General features: G+C 59.4%; 2 protein-coding genes across 3 annotated transcripts; one reads left to right on the top strand and one right to left on the bottom strand.

Moving 5' to 3' along the window:
• Positions 1-91: 91 nt before the first annotated feature.
• On the bottom strand, positions 92-5,340 carry PLPP6 (phospholipid phosphatase 6). The gene is made up of 2 exons (XM_068951967.1): positions 4,941-5,340; positions 92-2,962 (listed from the first exon to the last, which is right to left on the bottom strand). The coding sequence occupies exons 1-2, from the start codon at positions 5,338-5,340 to the stop codon at positions 2,592-2,594; spliced, it is 771 nt and encodes a 256-aa protein (XP_068808068.1). The 3' UTR covers positions 92-2,591.
• Positions 5,341-6,026: 686 nt separating this feature from the next.
• Positions 6,027-23,479, top strand: FAM78B (family with sequence similarity 78 member B). 2 transcript variants are annotated; one of them, XM_068951964.1, is made up of 3 exons: positions 6,027-6,315; positions 15,109-15,250; positions 15,935-23,479. In XM_068951964.1, exons 1-3 carry the CDS (start codon positions 6,053-6,055, stop codon positions 16,217-16,219), a joined length of 690 nt encoding a protein of 229 aa, XP_068808065.1. In that variant the 5' UTR covers positions 6,027-6,052; the 3' UTR covers positions 16,220-23,479. The 2 variants fall into 2 exon arrangements, with proteins under 2 accessions (XP_068808065.1, XP_068808064.1); XM_068951963.1 differs by having other exon boundaries at positions 15,109-16,071.
• The last annotated feature ends 947 nt before the right edge of the window (positions 23,480-24,426 follow it).

Genomic DNA, 24,426 nt, shown 5'->3' with positions numbered 1-24,426 from the left:
GCTGCAGAGGCAGGCAAAGCACTGGCGGTCCATGGCTCCTGCAGGCTCAGGGGAGCAGCAAGTGGCTAGTAAAACTCAAGCAAACATGAGTAAAAGCAAGTTGGAAAGGTCCCCTATTTTGATCAAGTCCTGGGCCTCCAGAACACCTTGCTGATATACACTGGAACGTATACACAAACACACCTTCCCCTTTTCCCGCACACCAGGAGATGCAAAGGTCTCGCTGGGGGACGTGCGGAGGAGCGGTGCCGAGGTGAAGGGCGACGCAGTCAGTGCGTGACCCAGCGGAGCAGGGACAGGAAAAGAAGAGCCCAACAGCTGTAAGAACCGCTTGGACAAAGAGCGCCTCTTGTTTAGGGAAAGGAACAGTGAACAACACATTTTGGCATGCCTCCACAAGCCCTGATTGCCTCAAACCCTGATAACATCCGAGAGCGCTGCCTGCACAGCATGCAAATGCCCTGTGAACCCACAGCCATTGCTCGCCTCTCCCTGGGAGAGGAAGGCTGCTCGGGGGCAGCAGGGGGCTGTCTCATGCAGGCCTGACCACGTCTGGTGCATGGTGCAGCCCGGGGAATTTGTTTGCTATTGTGTAAGTCCCAAATTGCAATGCAAACATGTGGCCGAGAGCTTCATCACCTCCCGTTTGTTAGGGCACTGAGCGCACTAAGAGGCCTTAATGGCCCTGAAGAGCATCACCTGGGGCCTCTACCCACCCCCTCTGCTCATGGGCCCAGCAGCTTATTTCAGTTCCCCCTGGGGCCTTCAGTTCCTAGCAATGCTGTTACAGTGCTGGTCTCCAGCTCCACCACAGCCATGCCCTTGCTCTGCTGATCTGTGCCCCAACCTGTGGATCAGCTTCCCAGCTTGACCTCAGTCCTGCCTTGTCACCATGGATCTCCTTGGCAGTCACTGGAACTGGACTTGATCCTGACCCTGACCTGCGGATTGCCTTCCTAGCTTCATCTCGGACCTGTCTCGTCACCACAAACTTGGCTGATGGGCTGGCCTCTTGGATAGACCTGGCTGCAATCCCTTGCCCTGCTCGCCTTGCTTGAGTACTGTGGGTTTGGGCCCTGGCTGCTCCCAGGCAATGTCTTCTTCCAGGAAAGCACGAGAGTTTGCTAAAGCTCTGTTTCCCATCAGCTGGAGCTGAGCAGGTATCTGGAGGAGATGGAGGGTGGGGAAGGGCTGATGCACCCCACATTGCTGGGCCAGCACAGTCCCAGCTTGCCTGAGGATGTTCCCAGGAATTTGGAGACATGTGTTCCCCCACCCAGCAGCAGCAAATGAGAGGCAAAGGCTTTCTCCTAAAGGGAGAGCTCAGCTGCAGTGAGGAGCAACATCTCCCTCAGGTGTGGTCCTGCCCAGTGCAGGCAGGACTCTGAATGGCAGGGCTGCTCCAGGCAAGGTGAGGGTCACTGTGTCCTGCCTCCCTCCCAGTTCCCCAAGGCAAAAGCAAAGGTTTTAAGATAGAAGGCAGCTGCTCTTAGGCCCCAGGAGTGAGTGAAATATGACCGAGACCCAGCCCCTGCTTTATTTAATTAAAAAAAAAAAAAAAAGCTGCCAGGACAAACAGTCACAGTAAAAATGTGGAGTGAACCTCTGTGGAGCACAGGGAGCCGTGGCTGCTGTTGGCGCAGCCAGGGACGCCTCTTGGCGGTAGGTGCAGGTAAGGCCCAACTCCTGGAGGCTGACCAGCGGCCTGGGCAAGGGTGTACCGACAGCCTCTGCTGCAAGGGCTACGGGGAAATGGCTCATGCTACACGCCACTGTCAGCGGTGCTCACAACACATGCTAGTAAATGCAAATTGCTGTGAACCCTCTTTTTTACCACCCCCTGGGAAATGGAAGAGCCCATGGAGAAAACAGGAGCTGGAAAGCTCAACAGAATAGCTTTATGAGCAGGCTGCTGCTGAGAGCTGCTTCCCCAGTCACCCAATGTCTCAGAAATGGCCGGACCAAACCCTTGGTCTCCTCATCATTTCCCCAAGGCACTGGGAGCCAGATGCCTGCATCCTTCTAGGTTGAGATTTGGCCTTGGTGAAGTGCTTAACTGAAGAGCAACAGGAAAGACGCATGAGTTGCTTGGGAAGGCAGAGATTTTTTTACAAATCCAAGAGGACGGAGCCCAGTGAGTCCCCTCCAATCAGACAGTATGGAACAGGCTGCACAGGGCATGCTCACCACGGCACAGCTCGGCATATTTACAGCGCACAGACACGTGAGCAATCACGGAGAAATCCCTGAAAAGCCACAACTACCACTTACACTGCAAGGGCGCACCGATGCACAGTATCAGCAGCGAGCTGCCAGACGAACGTGTCAGCTCCTCCCTGGGCTCTGCAATGGCTGTTTGTTCCCTGGAGAACAGTCAGTGCAGCCATGTGGCTGGTGCACTCTGCCTGACAGCCCATCGGGAGAGCAAGACAGCACCACATGTCCAAGTGCAGCCCCGGGAGCACTACTAGTGTTGTAGTTTTGGCTGGTTAGGTAAGATCTAGGATGTTGGTTCAACGAGCCCCAGTATCCACTCTCTGTGCGTGGCATAAAGAACAGGGTTTGCCCTTCCTCCTTGGGGGGCCCAGCCATCAGTGACTCCAGAGTGCAAACAGAGCAGGTGCACTGAGCGGTGACAGCCAGCAGTACTCCACCACGCTGTACAGCGCATAGCCCAAGAGCAGGCCGAAGAGCACGTCCGTCACGTTGTGCCTGCCCAGCATGACCCTCGAGATGCCAACGATGAGAGCCCAGAGCACAACGAGGACCCGCAGTGGGACGGCGAGCACCAGGTGGTGCAGAACGAAACGGCAGACCAAGGCGGCTCTTGTGGCGTGGCCTGACGGGAAGGAGTATTTGTCCACCGAGATGGTGACGAACATGTCCATCTTGTTGTGGGTGGGCCGCCGCCGCTTCACGAGCCCTTTCACCACTGCCACCAGCACTAAATCCAGCAGCAACGCTAGGAGACAGCAACAGCAAGTGAGAAAGGAAGGTTTTGTCCCCATGAAAAACAAGGCAAGAATTAAAGCAAAGCCATTTACTAAGAGGAAAACATGTGGCTACTGAAACCTGCCAGGACAAGGCAGTTCTTCCCGTGGCAGCAATGCCTGGGTAGGGAGACCGTGGCCCTCGTCCAGGGACTGGCCTCTGCTCTTATGTGCTGATGGAGACTGAAGATGTGCTCTCTGCCACATGCAGCCCTCACTCGGGGCCAGACCCTCTGCCTGCCACAGTCAGCATCACCACTCGGCCTGACTCGCACGCCAGTGCTTTTCTTTCTCTATAAAATCTGAACTCTCCATGGCTTGGGGCTCAAACTGGCCCCTTAATTTGAAGGCAATAAAGGGGTTAATTTCCCCAGGACTCCTCTCCTGAAAGAGCCCTATCAGCCACACTGACTCAGCACTGCTTTGCATACCCTTGCAGCTGGGGTTACCTTGACGTTGGTGAATGATCAATCCACTTTAACTGCTCAGCTACACCTTTGTACAAGGAGCTGCAAGTCACACAGCTTCCCCCTTCCCCCCCCCAGTAGGCCTGAGGGTCCACAGAGCTCCCTACAGTCTGGCTTCTCCCTGCTGCTGGGGGGAATTAATGCCTAAAAGTCAATCACACTTTGGGTTTTCAAGAGCTGAATAAAGATGATTCAAACAATGCCAGCTTGCTTGAAGAGCACTAACAGCTATTGCAGTAGAAGTCAGCAGCAAAGCACCTGTGTGGGAGAAGGGTTCAGCTAGCATCTGGCAAGACCAACTTCTTGTGCAGGGCAGAGTGTGCTTTCTCCATCCCTGTAACACAGCTAGCTTAGCTGGCAGTGCTTAACAGCTGGGGCTGTTTCTTCCAGAGAAGCCTAGCACAAGAGACTGTGCACTGTCACAACTTCCCCTTGTTCTAAGGCGAGTTTCTGGGCACCAAATCTTTCAGTCACTTCAGTTAATTCATCCTCTTTCGATAATCATCCGAGAGCAAAACAGTTTTTCCATTTCAACCTAAATGGGTTTTCTTTTAATCACTTTTTCTTTCTTGCATACAGCTCGGACGTTAGGGAAAACTCCTTCCTCTAGGTGGGTGCTGCGGCCTTGGGACAGGGCACCAGGGAGGCGGGGGAACTCCAGCCTAGTGGGGTTCAGGCCTGGACATGGCCGTGGTGCCTGGATCTGGTGCCAGGACAGACCTGCTGCAAGCAGAGGTTGGGCTGGAGGCCTCCAGGTCCCTCCCCCCTGGCTCTGACGTGATACTGTAATTTAACCATGCATTGTTAAATGCAAAAAGAGGCACAAAGCCATCAGTTTCCAACCAAACCAGTTTAGACTTGCATAATAAATAGGAGAGTCATTCATTATTTTGCAACTAATACAAACGTAAGAATTGGGAATCTGAAAAGGTGTGTTGCTCTGGGGCGAATATAGTTTCTAAACGAGCAAAAATGAATTGGGGTGTGGCAAACAGGACAGGCTTCGGGGGGAGGTGGGAACGTTGCAGCACACAAGATTAAAATGTATGCTTTAAACCAAGCTTCCCCACTGGCTGACACAGTTTAATCCACGCAGGTACAGTCTGCGGCGAGCCCAAGGGCGCAGGCGTTTGTACTCCGGAGCAGAGCAGCAGCAGCTATGCAGGAAAACGGCCGGCGTCACGGCACTAGGCAGAGGCATCTGGGACGTGCTTTCCTGGTAAGCTGAAGGACTAAAACAAGAGTTCTGCTCCCCCGGGGTTTTGTACAACCGGGGGAAAAGCGTTTAGCTGTCAGAAACTTGAGCGGGCCGCTGGAACGGCGACGGGCGAGCCACCCCGACGCCACCAGGCTCCCCGGCTGGGAGGTTACTCCTGGCTGCCCCGGGGCTCGGCGCTGCAGGAGCCCCGGGGTGACCAGCTCCCCCCTCCCCGCCCCCCGCACCCGTGGGTCCCACCTGCGCGCCAGGCCCGCCCCGGCTCACCGAAGAGCAGGTTGAGCAGCACCTCCCGCGTGGCTGAGCTGTGGCTCCGGCAGAGCCCGCAGAAGGTGCCCAGCAGCCAGGGCAGGCCGTGCCCGGACACCTCGACCACCTTCATGAGGGGCCGGGCGCTGCCCCAGGCCGAGCCCTCGGCCGCGCACACGCCCAGCCGCTTGGAGGCCCAGAGGTCGATGGCGAGCAGGGAGCGCAGGGCGATGCCCACGAAGGACGGGTTCAGCTTCATGCAGTCCTCCTCGGGCGGCGGCGGCGGCGGCGGGGGGGGGCCGCCCGGCTCCCGGCGGCGCGACGGGCTCTCGGCGGCGGCCCGCGGGCTCACCAGCGACAGGAACTCCGGGCGGCCGCCGCCGCCGCGCCGCTCCCGGCTGCTCCGCGGGCTCGGCATGGCGGCGGCGGGTCCCCCCTCCGCTGCCTGGCGACGCCGCGTCCCCGCTTCCGCTTCCGCCGCCCACGTGACGCCGCCGGTTGCCGTGGAGACGCGTCCTGCCCCTCCCCTCCCCGAGCCGAGCCGCAGCCTGCCAGCCCGGGGGGGCGGCGGATGGGTGTAGAGTGCCCCGCCCCTTCCCACGCGCGGCCGTGGGGCAGGCACCCCGCGCCCGGGGGAGGCAGCCCGCCGGGCCACCGGAGAAGGCGGTTCATGACGGCGTGGCGGGGAGCCGCCGGGCCCCTGCGTGCGGCTGAAACGCGGCCGAGCTCTGCGGTGAGGGCCGGGGGGGGGGGGCTGCCGCCGGCGCGGCCACGCGCGCTCCCGCCGCTGCCTCCCACGCGGGGGCGCGCGCGCGCGCGCTCCGCCCCGCCCCCCCGCCGCGCCACGTGACTTGCCCCCGCCCCCTCCCTCTCTTCTCCGCCCGCCCCGCCCTGGCAGGCCGGCCGGCCGGCGGACGGCAGCCGGCGAGGGCCGCAAGAGGCGCGGCGGCGCGTTCGCCCTGCCGGCGCCGGTGCGGGCGCCGGTGCGCGGGCGGCGGCGGCGGCGATGCGCGGGCGCGGCGGGCGCTCGGCGGGGGGACAGGCCGCCCCCCGCCCGCGCCGCGGCGGCGGCAGCAGCAGCAGCAGCAGCAGCGGCGGCGGGTGACCGCGGCGGGGCGGCGGCGGCGGCCATGGGGTGCCTGCAGAGCGTGGCCTGCAAGGCGCGGGTGCGGCGGGAGCACATCGTGGTGTCGGACGTGTCGGCCACCATCGAGCCGGCGGCCACGGCCATCGAGGAGAGCTCGCCGGTGGTGCTGCGCTACCGCACGCCCTACTTCCGCGCCTCGGCGCGCGTCCTCATGCCGCCCATCGCCCGGCGGCACACCTGGGTGGTGGGCTGGATCCAGGCCTGCAACCACATGGAGTTCTACAACACCTACAGCGACCTCGGCGTGTGAGCAGCGCGGCGCGGCGCGGGGAGCGAGAGGCCTACGGCGCGGTGCCGCCGCCCGGGCGTCGAGCTGGGCGCCGCGCCCCTCCGCCACGCTCGCCGCTCGGCCCTCCCGGCCCGCACCCCCCTCCCCTTCCCCCCCCCCCCCCGAGGCCTGGCCTCCCCGGCCTCGGGCACGGCTTCCCTGCCCTGCCGTCGCCCTGCCGCCCGCATCCCGACGCCTCCGCCCTTCCTCTGGCTCCCGGCTCGGTCTCTGCCTCGTTTCCTCTCCGTCCGGCGCTGACCCCCGGGCAGCAGCCCGGCTCCTTCGCCTCGTGCATGCGGTGTCTCCTGCCCCGAGCGGTCCCCCGCTGCCTGTCCCCGCCTGCTGTTTTGGCGCAGCTCGGCCTTCCCTGCGTCCCTGCCGCTCTGCCTGCGTCTGCCAGCGACGTCCCCGTGCATGATCTGTCTGTCCCTCGTGCCAGATTCCTGCCTGCGCCGCTCTCCTCTGCGTGAAGCCGTCTGTCCCCGGTGCCAGGCCCCCCTTTCATCCTTTTCCCTGCGCTTGGACGTGTCCCGCTGTTCTGGGTCCTGCTGTCCCCTTTCTGTCCTGCCTCCTTTGCTCTTCACCCTGTCCCAGTTGCCCTCCTGCTGCAAGATAGCTCCCCTGCTTGCACCCGGGACCCCCCGCCAGCTCTGTCCTTGTGCTGGGGCCTGCCCTCCGCAGCTGTCCCTGCCCGTGCAGCGCCTTAGCTGTGGGGCTGCTGCTGGCACCCCGGGATTACCCTCCACTGTCCTGTCTCCCCATAGCTGTGCACTCACTGACTTCCCCCTGGCACCAGAGCACGTGCTCCTTTGCCACCCCCAGCTGAATGTGTGCCAGGGCTGAAGGGCACCAATTCCCCCCGCCCCTGGCCTGGATCGAAGGCTGCCTGCTTCTGCACCAGAAAAATCAACTTTGCCCTGGGGAAAACTGTGTCCTTCTCTTCCCTGACCCACCTTGGACAAGACCGGGCTGGGGGTCCCCGGCAATTAAGAGGGTTGGGATAGTGTTGGGTTTAAGGCTCGTAAAGAGAGGGAAGGTGATTCGGGGGCCTCGTGCGGACCTTGGGGTCCTCTCTAGCTGCATGTCGGTGTGTGCTTGTTGCGGTTCAGCGCAGCTAGAAAAGAGGTGAGCAAAATTACTTCCCTGAAAGGCTGCCTGGAATGCCCCAGGGCATTTCTGCGCCTGCCCGGGTACGTAACGGGATGGTCCAGAGAGGATTTCCAGGCAGGCTGGGCCTTCCCGTTGTATCCCTGGGAACGTGGCAGCAGTGTCTCCCTTCTGGTCGGTGCGCAGTATGTGTTGCTGACGGCAGCCCTGCGGAGCACCGCTGTGGGAAGAGCAAGCTGGCTAAAGAGCCCCTGGTCCCTCTGTGCCTTGCAGAGTTGTCAGGAAGTCTGGTGCGGCTGGGAGCTGGCAAGCTCTGCGAACGCTCGGCTATTAGCTGCGCTGGCACCCGGCAGCGAATTCACAGGAATTGCCGGGAGCAGCAGTAGTGTGGCAGTGTTGAAATGTGCAGATAACAGAAACCTTTGCTTGGAGAGCTGTAGAGAGAAGACTGGGGGCATTTTTTTTTTTTTTGCAAAGAGCAAAGCACGGGGCTGTGGTGGCAATAACTCCTCTTCGTCTTTAGCGTTTTGCTCTGACAAGCACATGTAGGTGCGGAGCGGTCGCTGCTACATGGTGCTTTCCTCCTTCACCAGCAAGTCGCTGCCTCTGGGCCTTGGTTGTGACTCCACCTGGCAGCCGTGTGGCAGCGGTGATGGCCCTGCTCCAAGCTGCCTCCTCTCATCTCGTCCTAGAGCAGATTTCTGCATCAGCTGGTAAATGCATAAAAAACCCCAGTCTGCAAAGTGCTCCTGCCAGCTCCAGCTGACAGAGGGCAGTCCCTGTGCGCCCTGAGCGCCTTGCTGCGTGGGAGGCAGGCGACGGCTTGTCACGCTGAAAGCAGTCATGCTAACCCTCCCGTCTGGCCTCCTGCGGGATTTCTCTCACTGATTCCCAAAGCGAACCGGGCTTGAGCCTTTCAGTACGCAAAAGCCTAAGGCTTCGGAAAGTTTAATTGCAGGCAGTACCTGGGCTCTGACGTCCAAGAACTTTCTACTGCTGGAGGTGGATTTAATGTTGGGAGTCTTGTCAGCCTCTGGATTTTTGTTGTTCAAAGGCTTTGCTCCAGCTGGCCCCTGTTGAGTAGCGATTCTTCTGGCAGCCAGGTTATGAGTGCAGGCAACTCTAGAGGAGTTCCTCTGCTTGCTATGTTAAAAGGGAAGAGCTTTGCTGTGTTCATGGTATTCATATAAAGGCTGCAGGAAACGAACTTTTTCCAAGGTTAAGAGCGTGCTGATGACTTGGGAGGGTGCAGAGGAACAAAGCTGCTGGCTCTGTAGCTGTGTTTTCTGCCATTTGAAATGGGTGATATGAGAAAAGCTGAAAATGTGGCTGCAAATGGCTAGATGGGTCTGTTTTACAGCTCAGTAGCAGCCTCCTGGTGCCGGTGCCTGGGTGTATCGCATGTGAAAATTGCCAGTGGTTTATAATTGCCCAGAAAGCCATTAAGTGAGCGTGGGTTGTGTTGCCACTGAGCGGAGAGGCCTGGAGCCTGCAGTGCTATGTGCCCTTTTGTTACGCTGCCTTCTCCAAGCTGTGGCATCTTCCCTAGTAAAAAGTGGGGAGGGTTGTGCGCTCCTGCTGTCTGGGGAGGTAAAGGCATGAGTTGCTGTGCAGCAGAGGATCAGGCTGCACGCGCCCTGCGGGCTGTCGCAGGGCTTCCTCCGTGAGGGTCTGCGCAGGAGCTGCCCGGCATGTTCCTGCCATCTCGGCATCCCCGGCATCTCCAGGAGTTTGCTTGCCAAAGGGTGTCCTGCAGCAAGAGTGGCTGAGTCCAGTTTGAAAGCAGCTGAAGTTGGGGATTTGGCACTGGGGGTCGTGCAGGGGGTTGCGGGGGGATGTCGAGGACCCAGCGCAAAGGCGTTGCAGGGCTGCGCTGGTCCGTGCTGACGTGGGCTCTGCGTGCTTTGCAGCGTCATGTTCCTGCATCTTCAGGATGCTGCCGCTCTGGCACGGCGCTGCAGCCATGCGGGGCTGCTGCCCCTTCCCGCTCGCTTGCAGGGGGATGGGGGCTGAGACGGGCCCGTGGTGCTGCCCGGTGCCCACAGTGAGCAGGGCATGGCACCACCTTACTGCACCCTGTGCCTGCTGGCCCTCGGTGGCAGCAGCGAGTGACGGCTTTGTGTCCCGGCTGCTGCGCGCTGGGTGCGTCAGCACGCGGGGCTGCCTGTGTGCCTGCAGCTTGTGGCACGTTGTTTCAGTGCACGTGTGGGCGCTGCTCGATGTGTTGGCCGGCTGCCGTAGCCGGACCCCGGGAGCGCTCCCTGTGTGTTTTGTGGTTGCTGCAGCCTTTCGGCCTCTCTCTCCTTGGCTGTGTCATGGGGGTAGCACCAACCTGCAAAGGGGGGGCCGCCGCAGCATCTTGCTGGGTTGGGTTGCACCCAGGCCGAGGCGCAGTCCAGCAGTAAGGAGGCAAAGCCATTTTGGGACCTGGCAGCATTATCACTGGCTCAGGCTCTTTGGCTTTGCCTTTTGGAGGTGGGGGGTGATCTGTGATCTAGTCTGGGGTGATCAGAGCCCAAAGACAGATGGGGGACATTTTGAGGGCTGCTGCTTGCGCAGAGTGGCAGCTGAAGCTCGGAAGAGCTGGGCAGAGCAGGGAGGTTTCAGAAAACAGTTGTCTTGGGCAGCAGCCCAGCTTGAAAAGCCTGGGCAAAACCAAATTGTTGCTCCTTTTTTGTAATGAAAAAAGTACTGGGCAGTTGTTTTTTTTTCTTTATTTATTTTGCACAAACTAGGAGAGGAGGAAGCTGTCTTTAAGGGGAGTTTCTGTATAGGGAGTCTCTGCATCAGACTGTAGAGGACCCCCAATTTTAGCAGCCAGAGTGGCCGCAATGGGCTTGCTGCAGGTCTGCGATGGGTTGGGGATGTGGCTTCCTTGGCCTGGTGGTGAGTCCCTCTTTGGTGATGCCGATGGTGAGGGGTGGTTGGCTGTGCTGGGGCTGGCTGGTGTGACGTGCGTTGCAGAGGAGGGGATAGCTTGGAGACGTCCTAACTGCATTGCTGAGGAGGCCCGCCTGGCGCCAGCACCCATGGCTCTGCTCCGGGCACCGTCCCTGCCGAGACCGTCCTGGTACCTGGCTGATGGAGGCCAGGCAACCTTTGTGAGCCCCAAAACCCTTCTCTTCTTTCAGACTATACCTATGGGTCTAGAGGAAGACCTTGCCTCTCTCACTAATGTTAAGGTCTTGTAAAGGGAGGATGCAGAGGCCTTAGAAACCTCATGGTACTGTGAAACAAAAGCTGTGGTCCTGGTGCTGCATCGTGTGGGTCAGGGCTGCGTCCTCCTGGGCTTATGCCGCTCTGGATACGCTCGTCTCTGCCAGGAGAGCGTGCTGGCCGTGCTCACCCTGCTAACCCGTGTCGGCTGGAGCTGAAGGTGCGTGTGGCAGCCTGCACCACCGTAGGCTGTATCCTGCTAATTCGATAAGTGGCTGAAGTCCTCAGCCTGGTCCTGAGGGGAGGCAAAGAGCAGGGGCCGTCAGCGATCAGAGAGGAGGGCAGCCTGCCCTCCCGTGGGGCGTTGCCCCAGCAGCTGTGGCCGGCGTGGAGCCCAAGGAGCCTTGCAGATACCGCTACGAGTGCCGGGGGCCCCGGGTCTCCCGCTGGAGCCTCGCTCAGATGCTCATTCAGAGCAGGACAGATGGTTGCCCCGAGGAGGAGGCGCTGGCCCTGTGACCAGGGCTCATCATGGGATCTGTCTCTGATTAGATGTTGCGCAGGCATGAGAGGCTGCTGATCAATGCCGTGCTCGTGGCTAGGCTTGTCCTCAGCTGCACTCGTCTGATTAACCTGCCGCTTTCCCCTGATACCTGCTTGGGAATAGCAGAGCCCTGATTTTTCTCAGGGCAGGCAGAGGAGGGGGTGGCTCCGCGTAGCACCATGCCGCGGGAGGGATGGGGGCCCCTGGCAGCCTTGTGTCCCTGCCGGTGTCTGTTCTGCCCGCGATGCCTGGAGGGACGTGCGCGCCGGAGCTAGTCGCGTGGCAGTGGAGCCGTTGGCGCCGGTCCCGCTGTCGCGGGTGGGTGTGAATGCAGCTGGGGTGGCAGCGCCCAGGTGTTCCCGCTGCCTGCCAGCACTGCGCTCCCTGTACAGCGCCGCTCAAAGAAAAGCCCTGACGGCTCTGTGTTAAATGCCCTTGTTTTAAAGTTGTAAAGTCGCTGCTCTCAAGTTAGCAAATGGCAGAGTGGAGTCTGCTTGTGTGACTTCAGTCCTGTCCCCCCATGTCCCCTGTGCTGTGATCTGGTATCTAATTACAGGATGGCATGCTGTTTCCCCAGGTGCCCCCGCTCAGTTGAGGAGGCACTTAGGAAGAGAGGCAGCTACTGAATATTTCTTTTTCATCTTTGCTGTTCACTGTAAGGTCCAGGCCTGGCTTGTTACAGTCTTTGGGCACTTTGCTGTGGAGCCTGGCTGTGCTGAGTGCTGCCTTCCCCCCCACTGGGTCCCTGACTGCAGCGGGTCCAGTCCTTGCTGCTCCGAGGCAGCTGGAGAAGTGATGCCGGCGGAGGACTGACCAGGTAGTCGAGTCCTCTCTGCCTGCGTTCACAGAAATTGGGGTTGTGGGTGAGTGGCAAGGAGCGGCTCTGTTTGGAAATGGGGGTTTCCAGCCTGCGTGGTCCCGCAGGGGTGCGTACGCCCTGTCTGCGTGCCTGGGCAGCACCTCCGGTGCGCGCGGGGAGCTGCTGCCGCCGCTGTTGAGGGTGGTCCCCGGGGAACCCCTGGTCTGAGCAACGTCCTCCGCACCACGTAGGAGTGTGACTCTCTTTCTTGTGTTCCCCACTTCTCACTTTCCCGCACTGGAAAAGCACCTTCTCTGCACAGCCTGGAAGCTGTGATGCATCCGTTATCGGAGACGGCTTGCTGCTGTCTGTAGAGGAGGGAGCAGATGGAGGCTGCCCTGGCCGTCCCTGACTTGGAGGCGCACGACACCTTCGTACGGCTCCAGGCTGCTCTGGCTTTCCAGTGGGGAGCGATGGCAAAGGCGGTGCTGGCGTGTCTTTGCCTGTCGCAGCGAGGCTGTCCCTGCTGTCAGCCTGCCCTCTCTGCCCTGCCCTTGCTGCATCCGGGGGTGTCACAGCTCCCCCAGCCCTCATCGCCCGCGGCGGGAGCGGGAACAGCCAGGGCCAGGCCCCGGTTTGCCTCGAGCCCCCTGCTCTGTGGCAGGGAAACTGCTGAGCTCGCCCTGTCCTGGCAGCCCTTCCTGCAAGCCAGACCCTGCTCGGGGTTTCTCGTGGGCGCCAGGCGCTGCGGGAACGTGCTGGGATCGGTTTCCCCGGGCTCCCTGCCCTTCCTCAAGGGCAGAGGGTCGGGGAGCTGCTTTCCGCGTTGCTGCGGTGCGACGGGGACGGTCGGTCGCTGGTGCCCTGCGCTCTGCGGGCAGCAGGAGTTGTAGCGGAGAGCTGCCGTAGCCCAGCACGCCGCGTCTCGGCAGGAGCGTGGCTTTGGAAGCTGGTTTGTTTTGAGGAGCTATGAGATAATCTCGGGGAGAAAACTCGTCCTGTGGGTCCGTCCGGCTTTGCGAGCAGCAGCATCGTGGGGGAGACACGCGGTGACGCCGCTGCACTTTGTCACCGCTGTTAGTGGGTGCTGGGGTGGCGAGGCCGGTTTGAATCCCCACCTGCTGCTTCCCTTGCTGGGGGCCGGGAAGGAGCAATGATGGGGTGCTCGGTGAGGAGGACGGCTACCTCTGGGTCCCCGTTCCCTGGGGACTGCTCTTTCCCCTTTCCCCACCTGGGGGACCTAGTCCCTAAAAAACCAAACCCCTGACTTTTTTTAGGGTGTTTTTGCTAAAGGTGCCAGGAGCAAGATGAGACTTCTGCCTTGCCGGCTGTTCCCGTGCGGTTTGCTCTCCCGGCTCTGGAGTGGGGGCCGGCGGGGGGGTGGTGTGTGGGACTGTGTGCCGTTGGGGTCCGCTGGGAAACGCACCGGCGCGGGGGAGCGGGGAGCAGCAGCTCCGCAGGCCGGTGAAATGCCGCCTGCGTGCTGCTGTCGTGTGGCGTGAGCGCTTGATCTGCATCCTCGTGCTTTCGTAGCAGGGCAGGTGCCTTCACGTGCCGCTTTGGAGCACTTGGGAAAGACAGAGCGAATGGAGAGTGTCACTTCTCGGGCAGGATGGGAGCCAGATGTCCCCTGCCGTTTGTAGGTAGCTTCAGAGCCCAGATCTGCTTGAAGCCAGAGCTCTGGCTCGGCAGCAGATTTCAACCAAAGCAAAGCGGCTGCGTGTTTTTGAGGTTTTCCTGTCCTTGTCTCCCTTCTTTGGTGTCCAGCAGTGACGCTACCAACTTTCTTGTTTTTGAGTGAAGGTGCTTGCACTCTGGGAACCTGCCCTGCCTTGGGATTGAGATCTAGCAAAATGACGCAGAGGTGATGCTTTCTACCTCTTTCCACAAGTGTGGGGTAGTGGCCTTTAAAATGAAACTGTATTGGGTGTTCAAAGAGTGTCTGCTCTTCCAGTGTTCGGGATTTCAGGAAAGGTGCCTGGGAGCTGGGCTGGGGCTTGTTCCCGGCAGTCGCAGAGGCTGGGAGCTGTCCCTGGTCCCAGCTGGGAACTACTGCGTGCTCCCCTTGCTGTGTTCACATGGTGCTGCTAATGCGGTCGCCAGCCAAGATCTTGGCTGGAATTTCCTCCCCACCCACAACCCCAGCAACGTTGCAGGGGTTTCATCCCGCCGACAGCAGACGTAATTGTGATATTTACTTACCGTATACGCGTCTATGCGAGCGCATGTATTTACCGGTGTAAAAATTGCACACTGAGCTGCAGGCTGGGGGAAGCTGCTTCTGGGGTTGGCGTGTGCAGTTAGAGCTGTGCCGCAGCTGACATATAGGAAAGGCTGTTTTTCTCCAGCACAAGAGCTGATTAAGGAGAGGGTGACCTGAGAGAGACTCAGAAATGAGTTTTGGCCCAATTGATTAGATTGCAGGTTAATTAACATACTGTTGCGCTGGCAGAGCAAAGGCTTCAGCTGGCTGTGACTAAATCAGCGAAGCAACTAAAGCTGAATTTGTTCTTGAGTGGGTCCTTGATAGCTTCCTGCAGGTAGGAAAGTGGTTCCCAAGCTTGAAGTGCTGCCCTCTGCTCTAGAGTTCATGCTGCAAGCAGGGAGACCTGGTGGTTAACCCGAGAGATGGACACTGGGCAACAGCTTTGATTGGGCGTGTAGCCTTGTTGAAGTCACTCATGTTGGGTTTTGCAAAGCTGCCCGGTGGCTCTAGGCACTGAAAAGCCTGTTAATGCCTTGCTGAACCCTGACAGCTTTGCATGGCTCTCCCTGCCCTGTTTCATGCCCGTATCTTCTACGGGAAGCAAGAGCTCCAAGAGCTCCTGCCTCGCTGGGAAGTTGCACGTGGTGGCAAAGTCTAGGCAGTGCTCTGTAACAGAGATGCTGGGCTGGCACAAGCAGCGATCCCAGCAGCTTGTCCTCCATTATGTGAGCGCTCTTAGGAAAATCTGGTGATGGAGCAATGAGTTTTTCAGCAGGATTTCAAAGACTGAATTGTTATCCTTTTGTCTGTGCTCTCTTCCCTTGCTCTAAAGCAATCATTTTACTGTGCGAGTGCTCACCCGCAGCTGTTTGCCTCTTGGTCCTTCCCTTGCAGGCACTAGCTGAGCGCTGTTGTTGCCGTTTCCCTGATAACCTAGCCTTTCTGTTTCCGTTTGCTAGATCAAGCTGGGAGCTGCCTGACTTGCGAGAAGGAAGAGTAAAAGCCATCAGCGATTCTGATGGAGTCAGCTACCCCTGGTACGGAAACACCACAGAAACTGTGACTCTGGTCGGGCCCACTAACAAGATCTCCAGGTTCTCGGTGAGCATGAATGACAATTTCTACCCCAGCGTGACGTGGGCTGTCCCTGTGAGCAACAGTAATGTGCCGCTGCTGACCAGGATTAAAAGGGACCAGAGCTTTACCACGTGGCTGGTGGCCATGAACACCACCACCAAGGAAAAGATCATCTTGCAGACTATAAAGTGGAGGATGCGAGTGGACATTGAGGTTGATCCCATGCAGCTCCTGGGGCAGCGGGCACGGCTGGTGGGAAGGACTCAGCAGGAGCAGCCCCGGATCCTGAGCAGGATGGAGCCCATCCCACCAAATGCACTAGTGAAACCCAACGCCAACGATGCCCAAGTCCTCATGTGGAGACCCAAGCGAGGCCAGCCTATAGTCGTTATACCTCCGAAGTAGAGCAGCACCAGGGTGTGCGCCAGTATGTGCACGTGAGGACTTTGGTGCTGTCAGCATGGTGCAAATGAATGGGGTTTCTGAGCCAAAGCAGACCTCTTGGGTTCACCTGCCTCTGTAGCTGTGATTGGAAATACAGCTTTTCCTTAGTTGGAAAGAAAGTGTGAGTCTGGCCTGGCCAGCACTGGGTCACGGAAGAGGGATTGCTGAGCTGGTGGATTGCCCAGAAAGCAGAATAGAGTACTTCTAGAAGATTGTGGCTGGAAAAGAGGCTGTCTTACCTGAACAACTCATATTTCCTTGCAGGGAAATGCAAGGAGCAAGAATATGATGAAACCGTGCCTGTGGCAAATGCTGCTTTCCACCCAATTAGACGTAGAAGCGGAGACCATGCCTACCAGACGTGGAGGGCTTGTGCAGCGAACCTTCCCGTCTGCCCTGACAGGGAGCGGGTGTCACCACAGTGTCTATACCTATGCATTTTGGATTGATAATCAACCCATCGCCATGCTCGTTGGGACTCGGCGGATGTTTGCCGGGAGGCGGAAAAGCCCGGGGCGGCGGGGGAGCTGGTGCCATCCGAGGCGCTGAGCTGGAGCCCAGCGGCCGCCACTGCCCGAGAGGAGTTTTCCGCAGCCGACTCGAAGCGGGACATTTTGCATGCGTCTCAGTGTGTTTGGAGTAGTTGTGAATGTAGGAGATGCCATAGTTCTTTTCAGTCTTGGGGTGAAATCTAAGGGCAGGTTAGATGTCCTTTAGTTTTAAGGTGCACTAAACCTTTGCAGTTCCTCAATCCCCCCCCATCCCCACCCCTGCCAGCCCTTCTTTTACAGAAGCAAAAATTGTTCTCGGCTGAAGGAGAAATTGCGAGCAATGCCTGTTTACCCAGCCAAGGGAGAGCAGGCCGTTACTGATTGTGTTTGCGTGGTATCCAGAAAAGCTTGGAGGTACTCCAGGATTCAGGCGCTTCCACGGCAGACGTAAGTTGGTTGCAAGAAGTTGGGTGCTTGCTCACTTTCCACACAAATGCCTGTTCGTGTGGGGAGCCTCATTCCTAGCCGCCCACAGAGCAGCACAGCTAGAAGTTTGCCTATGTGCTTGCCCACAGTGCTCATGGGCACCGGCACCTGTACCAAGGCCTGGGCTCGCAAGGATGGGCACCGTGTGCATTGCTGTACCTCCCCAAGCTCTGCGAGGGTTGGGGGCGTATGAAAACACCGTGAGGGGTTTCCTCTTCGTGGGTCAGAGGCCCAGACGTGAGTAGATGCTGCTCTGTGCAGGCCTCGGCATGCGGCGGGGTTTGTGTGGGGAGTCGGAGGGGAGTGTGCTCCCTGGGCGCTACCTCGTGCTCTTGCAGGTGTTTGGCAGATAACAGATTTTTTTTTTTTTTTGCCTTCCTTCCCCTTCCTCGCCCTTTCTTCACTGCCTGGGTCGCTGGCATCGTCCTGGAGCGTGGGGAGGCACTGACTTGGTGGGGTGCGATGTGCAATTTGCTGTTTGTTTTAGCCCTGGGAGCAAGATTTCTCCTCTTTCCTGTCCTTGTCCCACCAGGGAGGAGGGGTGGCACTTTAGCTGCTCCCTCAGGATGCACCAGAGGCAAAAAACATGTTCGTGCTGCTGCTGCTACCACCGCAGAAGCGGTTCCAGGCACCCCATAGCTCCGCGAGGATGTGAGACAGATGGTTACGGCTTTAGCTGCTTTCTCCCGGCAGGCTCCTGCCTCCCCCTCCGTCGGGCAGTCCCGGCACCTGGCGGCCCTCTGCATGGCAGAGGGGTAGCACTAGGGGCAAGGAAGGGAAGGAGTAGGGTGGGAAGCGTCGAATACCTTCTGGCAAGGCTTGTGCTTTAGCCCAGCTCGGTTTCTTCTTGGAAATGAGACCCTGCTTGTTTTTTCCGTTGCTATTTGGAGGCCCTGCTGCGGGGGGGTGCTTGGGGGCCTGCTGCTGAATACCGCCAGCAGGACGCTGCTGTTGCAGGAACCGTGAGCTGCCCGGCAGCTCCTCGAGCTTGGGTCTCTGCCCTTGGGAGCCAGCGCTGTGGTGACAGGGAGCTTCTGCTGTTTTGGGGATTTAGGTAATTCCTCCCCGTAAATCCCCAGCTCGGAGGTCCCCGTGCCGCCTGCCTTCTGTTAGCGAGCTGCCCACTGCGCCTTCTGCTGCCAGGAGGGCCGGGGAAGGGCTGCCTTGTTCAGCACTTCTGTGCAAAGCCCCACTTGCGGTATTAGCGGTGCTTCCCTGAGCTTGGCCATCGGACAGCGCAATGCCGAGCTGCTTTGCTCCCCCAGGATGCTGAGCCTGCTTTTCCCCCCTTTGTGGAGGAGCGTTTATCCCCAGTGTGCACACACCAGGCCTCTGGCCGCTGCGGGAGCAGAGCTGCCCTGGAGCAGCGTGAGCTCGGCTGAGCAGGGATCCTCCCCGGTTAACATGCACTGCGGTGCTTCTCCAGGCCGTAGCCCTCTGATGAGGATTCCTGCGTTGCTGCTGCCTTGTACGTCAGTACCCTGAGCCCCTGCGGTGGCGGGGACCAGCTCGAGCTTCCCAGGCGGCAGGGCAGCGCCTTCCGCGGGGCATCGCTCCTCAGAGCACGCACCGTTTCCTGCAAAGCTTCAGCTGCTGCTTGTGCTTTTCCAGGGTGGGATGTGCACCCCGGGCATCTGGGAGCCGGTCCCCAAGAGTGAAGGGACACCCCAGGCCTTTTAGACCAAAAATCCCTGTGATCTCCCTGTGCTATTTATTATTCTCAGCAGTGTTTGCTACTGATTCAATTTTTTTTTCCCTTTGGGAACGTCGAAGCCTCGACGAACGCTTTCAAATGTTGTGGCTGATGGAGCCGGTCCTGCTCCTCCCGTTCACCCTTGCGTGAGCAGAGGGGTCTGGTAGTCTGGGAACCAGCCTGCTGATTTTGGTGCCTACGTTCAGATTTAGCTGAGGGCTGCGTGAAGCCTTGCAGTGAGGAGGGTTTGGAGGAGGAGCGGGCAAAGAGCTTTGATTTGTTGAGCAGAACTTCTACAGGGAAATTGTCAGCACGGGAAAATATCCCATTTTTGTGAGATTCTGCCAGTGTTTTTATACTGATATGTGATGAAAGGCATTTTTGCCGTCATTGATGTTTTGTTTATCAGAAGTGTGTGCGGAGGGGTGTTTTGGGATGCAGAAATTTTAAAATACAGTTTTCAGTAAAACTTGAGGGAGGAGGGGTACCTTTCAGTTTGTAATAAGACAGACAAATATATTTTTGACCTAGTGGGACAGAAGCAATCCTGAAGCATCCTGTGAAGTCCTTTCCCAGGGTGCTAGCCAGGTCCCATCTCTGAAGTGCAGAGATTTCTCCACCTGCTTTTACGGGATAGTTTTGATCCGTTGTGAAGATAAGTGGCCGGCTCGGGTCAGTGGGGTGCAGGGGGCCGAAGCGGGGCAGACCGCGTGCGTTGGCTTTGGGATGCTGAGCCTCTGCGGTGCATTCGAAGGAGTCTCTTGTCTCAGGCAGTATCTGAACCTGGGGAAGGGGTTCCCTGACAAATTTGTTGCCCTGAGGTGAGCTCAAAGCTGGGAGAGGACCGCTGGGCGGTGCGTGACGGGAGGCCGAGAGCTGGCATCCGCCCTTCCCACGTTTCGGCCGGGTGCGAGCTGGGAGGTGAAGCTGCCCTGAGCGTTGCTGCATCCCGTGAGGCTGCTGAGGGGCCCAGCTGAGATTCGTGGCCATCTGTCAGTACTCCGAAACCCAGCGGAAATGGTCCGGGGACTGCTCAGGGAGGCTGCATGCTGGCCACGCAGCCCCGGGAGCAGCTGCGGCCCTGTGCTGACGCCAGCCGGTTGGGGTAGGAGAGGGAGGGAGGGAGCTGGTGGAGAGATGCTGTTGATTTTGTTGCCATCTTTTGGGATGTGTTGGCTGGCTGGAGCCTGAGCAGATCATCTGCCGTGTCTCCCCAAGACCTAGGCGACGGCAGCCGCTGTTTCTGCTGCGTTCCCCTTGGGGTGCTCTGTACTGAGTGGTGGTGAAATCTGGATCGCGTCCCGGGTACTGAGGGCCTTGAAGCTCGAGGGTTGTGCACTGGCCAGTTGCTGGCTGACCTTGCTTCTGGTGTCTAGCTCAGTGCTCAGCGTAGCCCTGTGCTTTGGTCCGGTCCTGTGGGACTACCTGCCTCTGGTGGGGGTTCACTCCCGAGGACTCTTCTGGGACACCTTGTTCTCATCCATGTCGTTGTCCTTCAGAGCAGTTTTCCTCTGTGCTTGTGGACTAAGGACCGTGCCAGGTACAGCAGAACCGGGAGCAGCCCCAGGAACAAGGCGCAGACCTGCTGTGTAGCACCTCGAGTGGCCTGGGGAAGTCTGTCCCTTGCAAGGAGCAAGGAGGGACCACGTCACTTTGGACCGGCCACGGCTGCTTGCCAGCCTGCCTGGAGCTGCATGGCCTCGTTTGAGAGGGTGCTGCCAGCAGAGATGCTGTGTTTTCCCCGTCCATCTCTTCTGCCTGGCTCCCGTGCCTGCTCCTTCTCTGCTGTCTGGATTTGATGCACAGAACCAGGTTTGATCTGTGGGTTGTCTTTGTGGACGTGACCCCTTGGCGTTCGCAAACGGTGCGTCTTCACTGGTTCCCGTGCTGCGGGACGCCTGGATGGAAACAGCGGCTGAGCATCTCTGAGTTCAGTCGCGTTGACTGGAGCGTTGGCCCTCCCGGGCCTGCAGTCCCCGTGCTGGGCTTTCTGCGTGTGTCCCGCAGCAGGCAAACCGCTGCTGCGCGCTCTAGGGGAAGCCCAGCTCTGCTCTGCTCGTGTCCAAATGCAAACTGGACCCAGCCTGCGGGAGGCTGAGCTGAGCGCGTTGGAAGGGCCCTGTGTGCTTTGCAGGGGAAGGAGAGTTGGGCAAAACTGGTGGTGGAGGGGAGGGTGAGAAAGCGCTATAAAAACAGGGTGCCGCTGTGCGGCTGCCTGGCTCTGCCCCTCCAGCTGCAGCGTGCTGCGTAGGAAGGTCCAGGTCCGCGGCGGCCGGGAGCGGGTTCGAGCGGGCGAGCCCGGGCCCGGCCCGAGGGCGGCTGAGCCCCTTGAAGGGGTTCCCTGCGCGCCTGCCTGTCTCACCGGGGCCACGCGAAGCTGTTTCGGCAAGCTAAAGAAAAGAGGGAGGACGAAACCGAGGAAGCGGAGAAGCCGGTGTGTCTCCTGGGCGTCAAGGCGTGCGTTGGCAGAGCATTGGGTTCCCGTGCGGGAATCCGGCAGGCGTTGGGGGGCGGGCGCCAGCGTCCCCCGTGGCCGCAGCGGGGCATCGTCCTGCCAGGGTTCGTCCTGGCGGGTTGTCGGCGCGCGGGAGGGAGCCAGGCGCCTGGCGGGCTGCCGGGAGCCTGCGGGCAGCTCTGCCTGCCGGGCCCGGATGGCCGGGCGGGTTTGGCCGGCGCCGAGCCGGGGCCGCCCTCGGCAGCGGCGGCCAGCTCTCGCTCGCTCGTGTCCTCGCGCGTCGGCCATCGCTGCAGGGTCCGAGAGCTGGCAGCGAGCGGCGGGGGCCTGGCTTGGCACCACAAGCTCGTGGTCTTCCTGGTGGACGGAGAAAGCGGGAGTCGCGCGAGCGCCTCGGCCGGGTTTTATGGGTGGGAGAGAGCAGAAGGCCAGTGAGACGCCGGGAGCGGGGTCAGCACGGGCCGGTCCTCGGCGGCGGGCCGGTGCCGCTCCGCCTCCGCGGCCCTGAGCCGCATCGCTGGGGCCGAGGCGGGGAACCCGCCTCCGGCGCGGCCCCGGGGCCCCGAAGCCAGGGCCGGGGGGCGCCGCACAGCCGCGCGGCGGGGCGCCTCCTCCTCCCAGCGCTTCGTTTCCTTGCCAGCTCCCCTTCTTGGGAGCCAGCGCCTTGTTGTCTCAGGGAGGGACGGGTGGCGGAAGCGCCCCCGCGCCTTTCCCCCCGCCCCGCGGCTGGGCCTGGGGGTCCCCTCGCCTCCCCTCCGTCCCCGCGCCTGGGCAGGCCCTGCCGGCCCCGGGCGAAGCTCGGCGGGAAGCGTCCGTCTGTCTGTTCCTAAAGCATTGCCAAGTGAAAAAGCGCCGGGTCGGTACGGGGGCTGCTCGGTGCTGCACGTCTGCCGGGACATGGCCACGTCCCCCCGGGAGCCCGCGCCCGGGACGGGAGCACCCGCAAGGCCGAAGCACGGGGCAGCCGACCCCACGCGGGTCTTACTGCCGCCGAGCTGGGGCGGCCGCCCCCGTCCTCGGCGCGCGCGCGCTTAAAGTTTGTCTATTTATTTATTTATTTGTATTTATTGCTGGTTTATTTAAGTTATTTATTTGTATTTATTGACGGCTGGAAGTCGGGGTTGAGTCCTGCGGGAGGGCGCGTGCGGCTGGGCCCGCGCCTCGACCCGCGGCTCGGGATCCCCTGTGTCGGGGAGGGAGAACCGGGCAGGAGGAACGGGATCTGCGTAAGTGCCCACAGGGAGGAATATCTGGGCCCGTCCTCTTCGCGCAAGAGCTGGAAGCCCCCTTGTCCCCCTTCCCGGGCGCTGTGCTCCCTCCCGCGCCCGTCTCTATTTATTGGCCCGGCCTCCCCGCGTTTTCCTGTTTGGCTTGTGCTGGTTTTGATGTTGCCAATTTCCGGAGATGGTGATAAGAGCAAGAACGTGTGGGTGTCGCTAAGGAGAAAAGACCAAATCAGGTATTCTGCTGCCGTGCGGGGAAAATCAGAAGGAAGAGAAGACGAAAGCTGGTTTTGCAGAGTGCCTTAAACACAAATGACTTTACCGAGTTAGGGGGCTTGGACTCTTCTGTCTTTGGATGTTATTACAAACTCAAACGTTGCATTTCACTTCTCTGGGATTAAAAGACAAATATTCAATCTGTACTGGAACCAAACTCTGTGTTTCCTTGAATAGGTGCAATTTTCTTAAGAGCCCAAGCTTGCCCCAGAGAGGTGGGCCACGCTGGGAACGTGCGGGGCTGCAGAGGGAAGGAGGAAAGCTCCCGAAAGCCGGGGTGCTGAGCCACCTGGTGGTGCCCACGTCCCCGTGTGCTCCTAGGGTTTCGGGGTGGCAGAAGCTACTACCTCCTGGGAAATATGCCCTAGAGGACCCTGCTTGAGCCAAGGGGGTTGGACTAGATGATCTCCAGAGGTCCCTTCCAACCTCGACCATTCTGTGAATCTGTGACTCGAGCTCAGACCTGTTCCCCTTTGTGCCTCTGGGGTCTGGCAAGGTGCTGACTCCTTTCGCTGCAAGGTGAGCTCTTCGTAGTGACTCCCGGGGGGGTTCTCTGGTGTCCCTAGAGGTTGTGCTCGCCCTGCAGCATCCCTTCCCGGGGGACGCTCAGAGCGTATTCACAAATCTTGTAGTGGGTCCGTGGCCTTGGGCTGCCTCTCCCCTTCCAGAGGGACCTGAAATCGGGCAGTCAGTTGGAAAACTCGTGCAGAGGCGGTGGATGTGCAGACGACCCTTTTTCCCTCAGGAAACCTGGCCGAGGCAAGGGCTGCGCGCCGAGGTGCAGGCAAGAAACCCGGGAGCTCTCACTGCTGCCGAGCGCAGGAAGGTGAAGGGCTGAGGTGTGGTGGGCTGGGCTGCTGGCCTCAAGTTTTTTTGGGGGAAGGGACTTAGGCTGAAAAAAATACAAAGACAATTTCCCCTTTGCGATTGCAGATTTTCTCCCACTACTTGCTTAATGGAAAAAGGGGGAACAAGAGTCAACCCGGAGACGAGGTGGTTTTTTTTCTGCAGTCTTCTAGTAAAAATAATAAACGGGGATAATATAGAATTTCATAATGAAGGTTCATCTAAAAAAAAAAATCCACAACTGAGGGAAAACAAGAGTAGTTGAAACATTTGGGAAAAATACAAATGTTTGCAATATATTTTCTGGAAGCCATTAAATATTTATTATTATTATTGTTATTTGGTAATGAAAGAAGGAATTGTCTTCTCAGCCTGAGCCCTGCCTGCACATGGGGATGGTGGAAGAGGGCCGATGGGCACAGGCAAGGAGCTGGTGGCTGGATCTTGCCCGAGGACTGCTGGGCTGTGTCCCAGCCAGAGGGGAAGCTGGATGTGGGTGCGCCCCAAGAGTAGACCCGTACAGGATGCTGGAGGTGCGTCCCCTTGAATTGCACAGGGGAGGAGGCAGCGTTGATGCTCACTGCAAGTGAGCATCCCTGTCAGTCCCCTCCTGCTGTGCAGTATGTTTGTGCCCTGAGCAGGCTGGTTTCTTTAACAGCTGCTTGTTTTAAGCATTGCTGATCATGCTGGGCACCAAGAGATGCTGGCGGACAGCTGATGCATTATTTAATGAGTGGGTTTCTTTCCTAGGCTTTTATTAAACCATCACTTATCTACTTAACAAGTTTGGCACTGCAGCAAACGTTGGTCCCCCCGGGCACGGGGGAGCGCAGCAGCGGGTGCATGGCGCGGCCCAGAAACACCAGTGCGGCTGAGGCTGCTGCAGCCTCTTTGCAGGGGCGCCTGGTGCCATTAGAGGGTTTGGGGAGTTTGCAAAGCCTGGCTCGTGGCTTTGCTCCTGTGGAGAGGGGCTTGTTCCCAAGTAAGAGCTGCAGCTGCTGAGATCAGGGGTCCAAATGCGCTTTGGGACAAACAGGGCTTAGCACCAGGCCCCCTTGTCCCAACAAATATTGGCCTGTAGGTGGCACAGCCTGGGCTGGAGGTACTGGAGGATGGCATGGCCCTGTGGGGCAGCTCCCACTGGCGAGGGTCGCATCCTGGCTGAGGGGCTGCAGGGACCGTGCTGGGAGCAGGATGGCTCCAGTTCACCGAGGGGCACGAGGCAGGCTGGCACTGGGCTTGGGGACTGGCTCCCAAGCAAGCGTGGGGCTGAGGCCTTGGGAAAT

Source organism: Struthio camelus, chromosome 8 (genome assembly GCF_040807025.1).
Source record: "Struthio camelus isolate bStrCam1 chromosome 8, bStrCam1.hap1, whole genome shotgun sequence".
NCBI lineage: Eukaryota > Metazoa > Chordata > Aves > Struthioniformes > Struthionidae > Struthio > Struthio camelus.
Note: the sequence above shows the minus strand (reverse complement) of the source record. Positions and strands in the feature narration are given on the sequence as shown.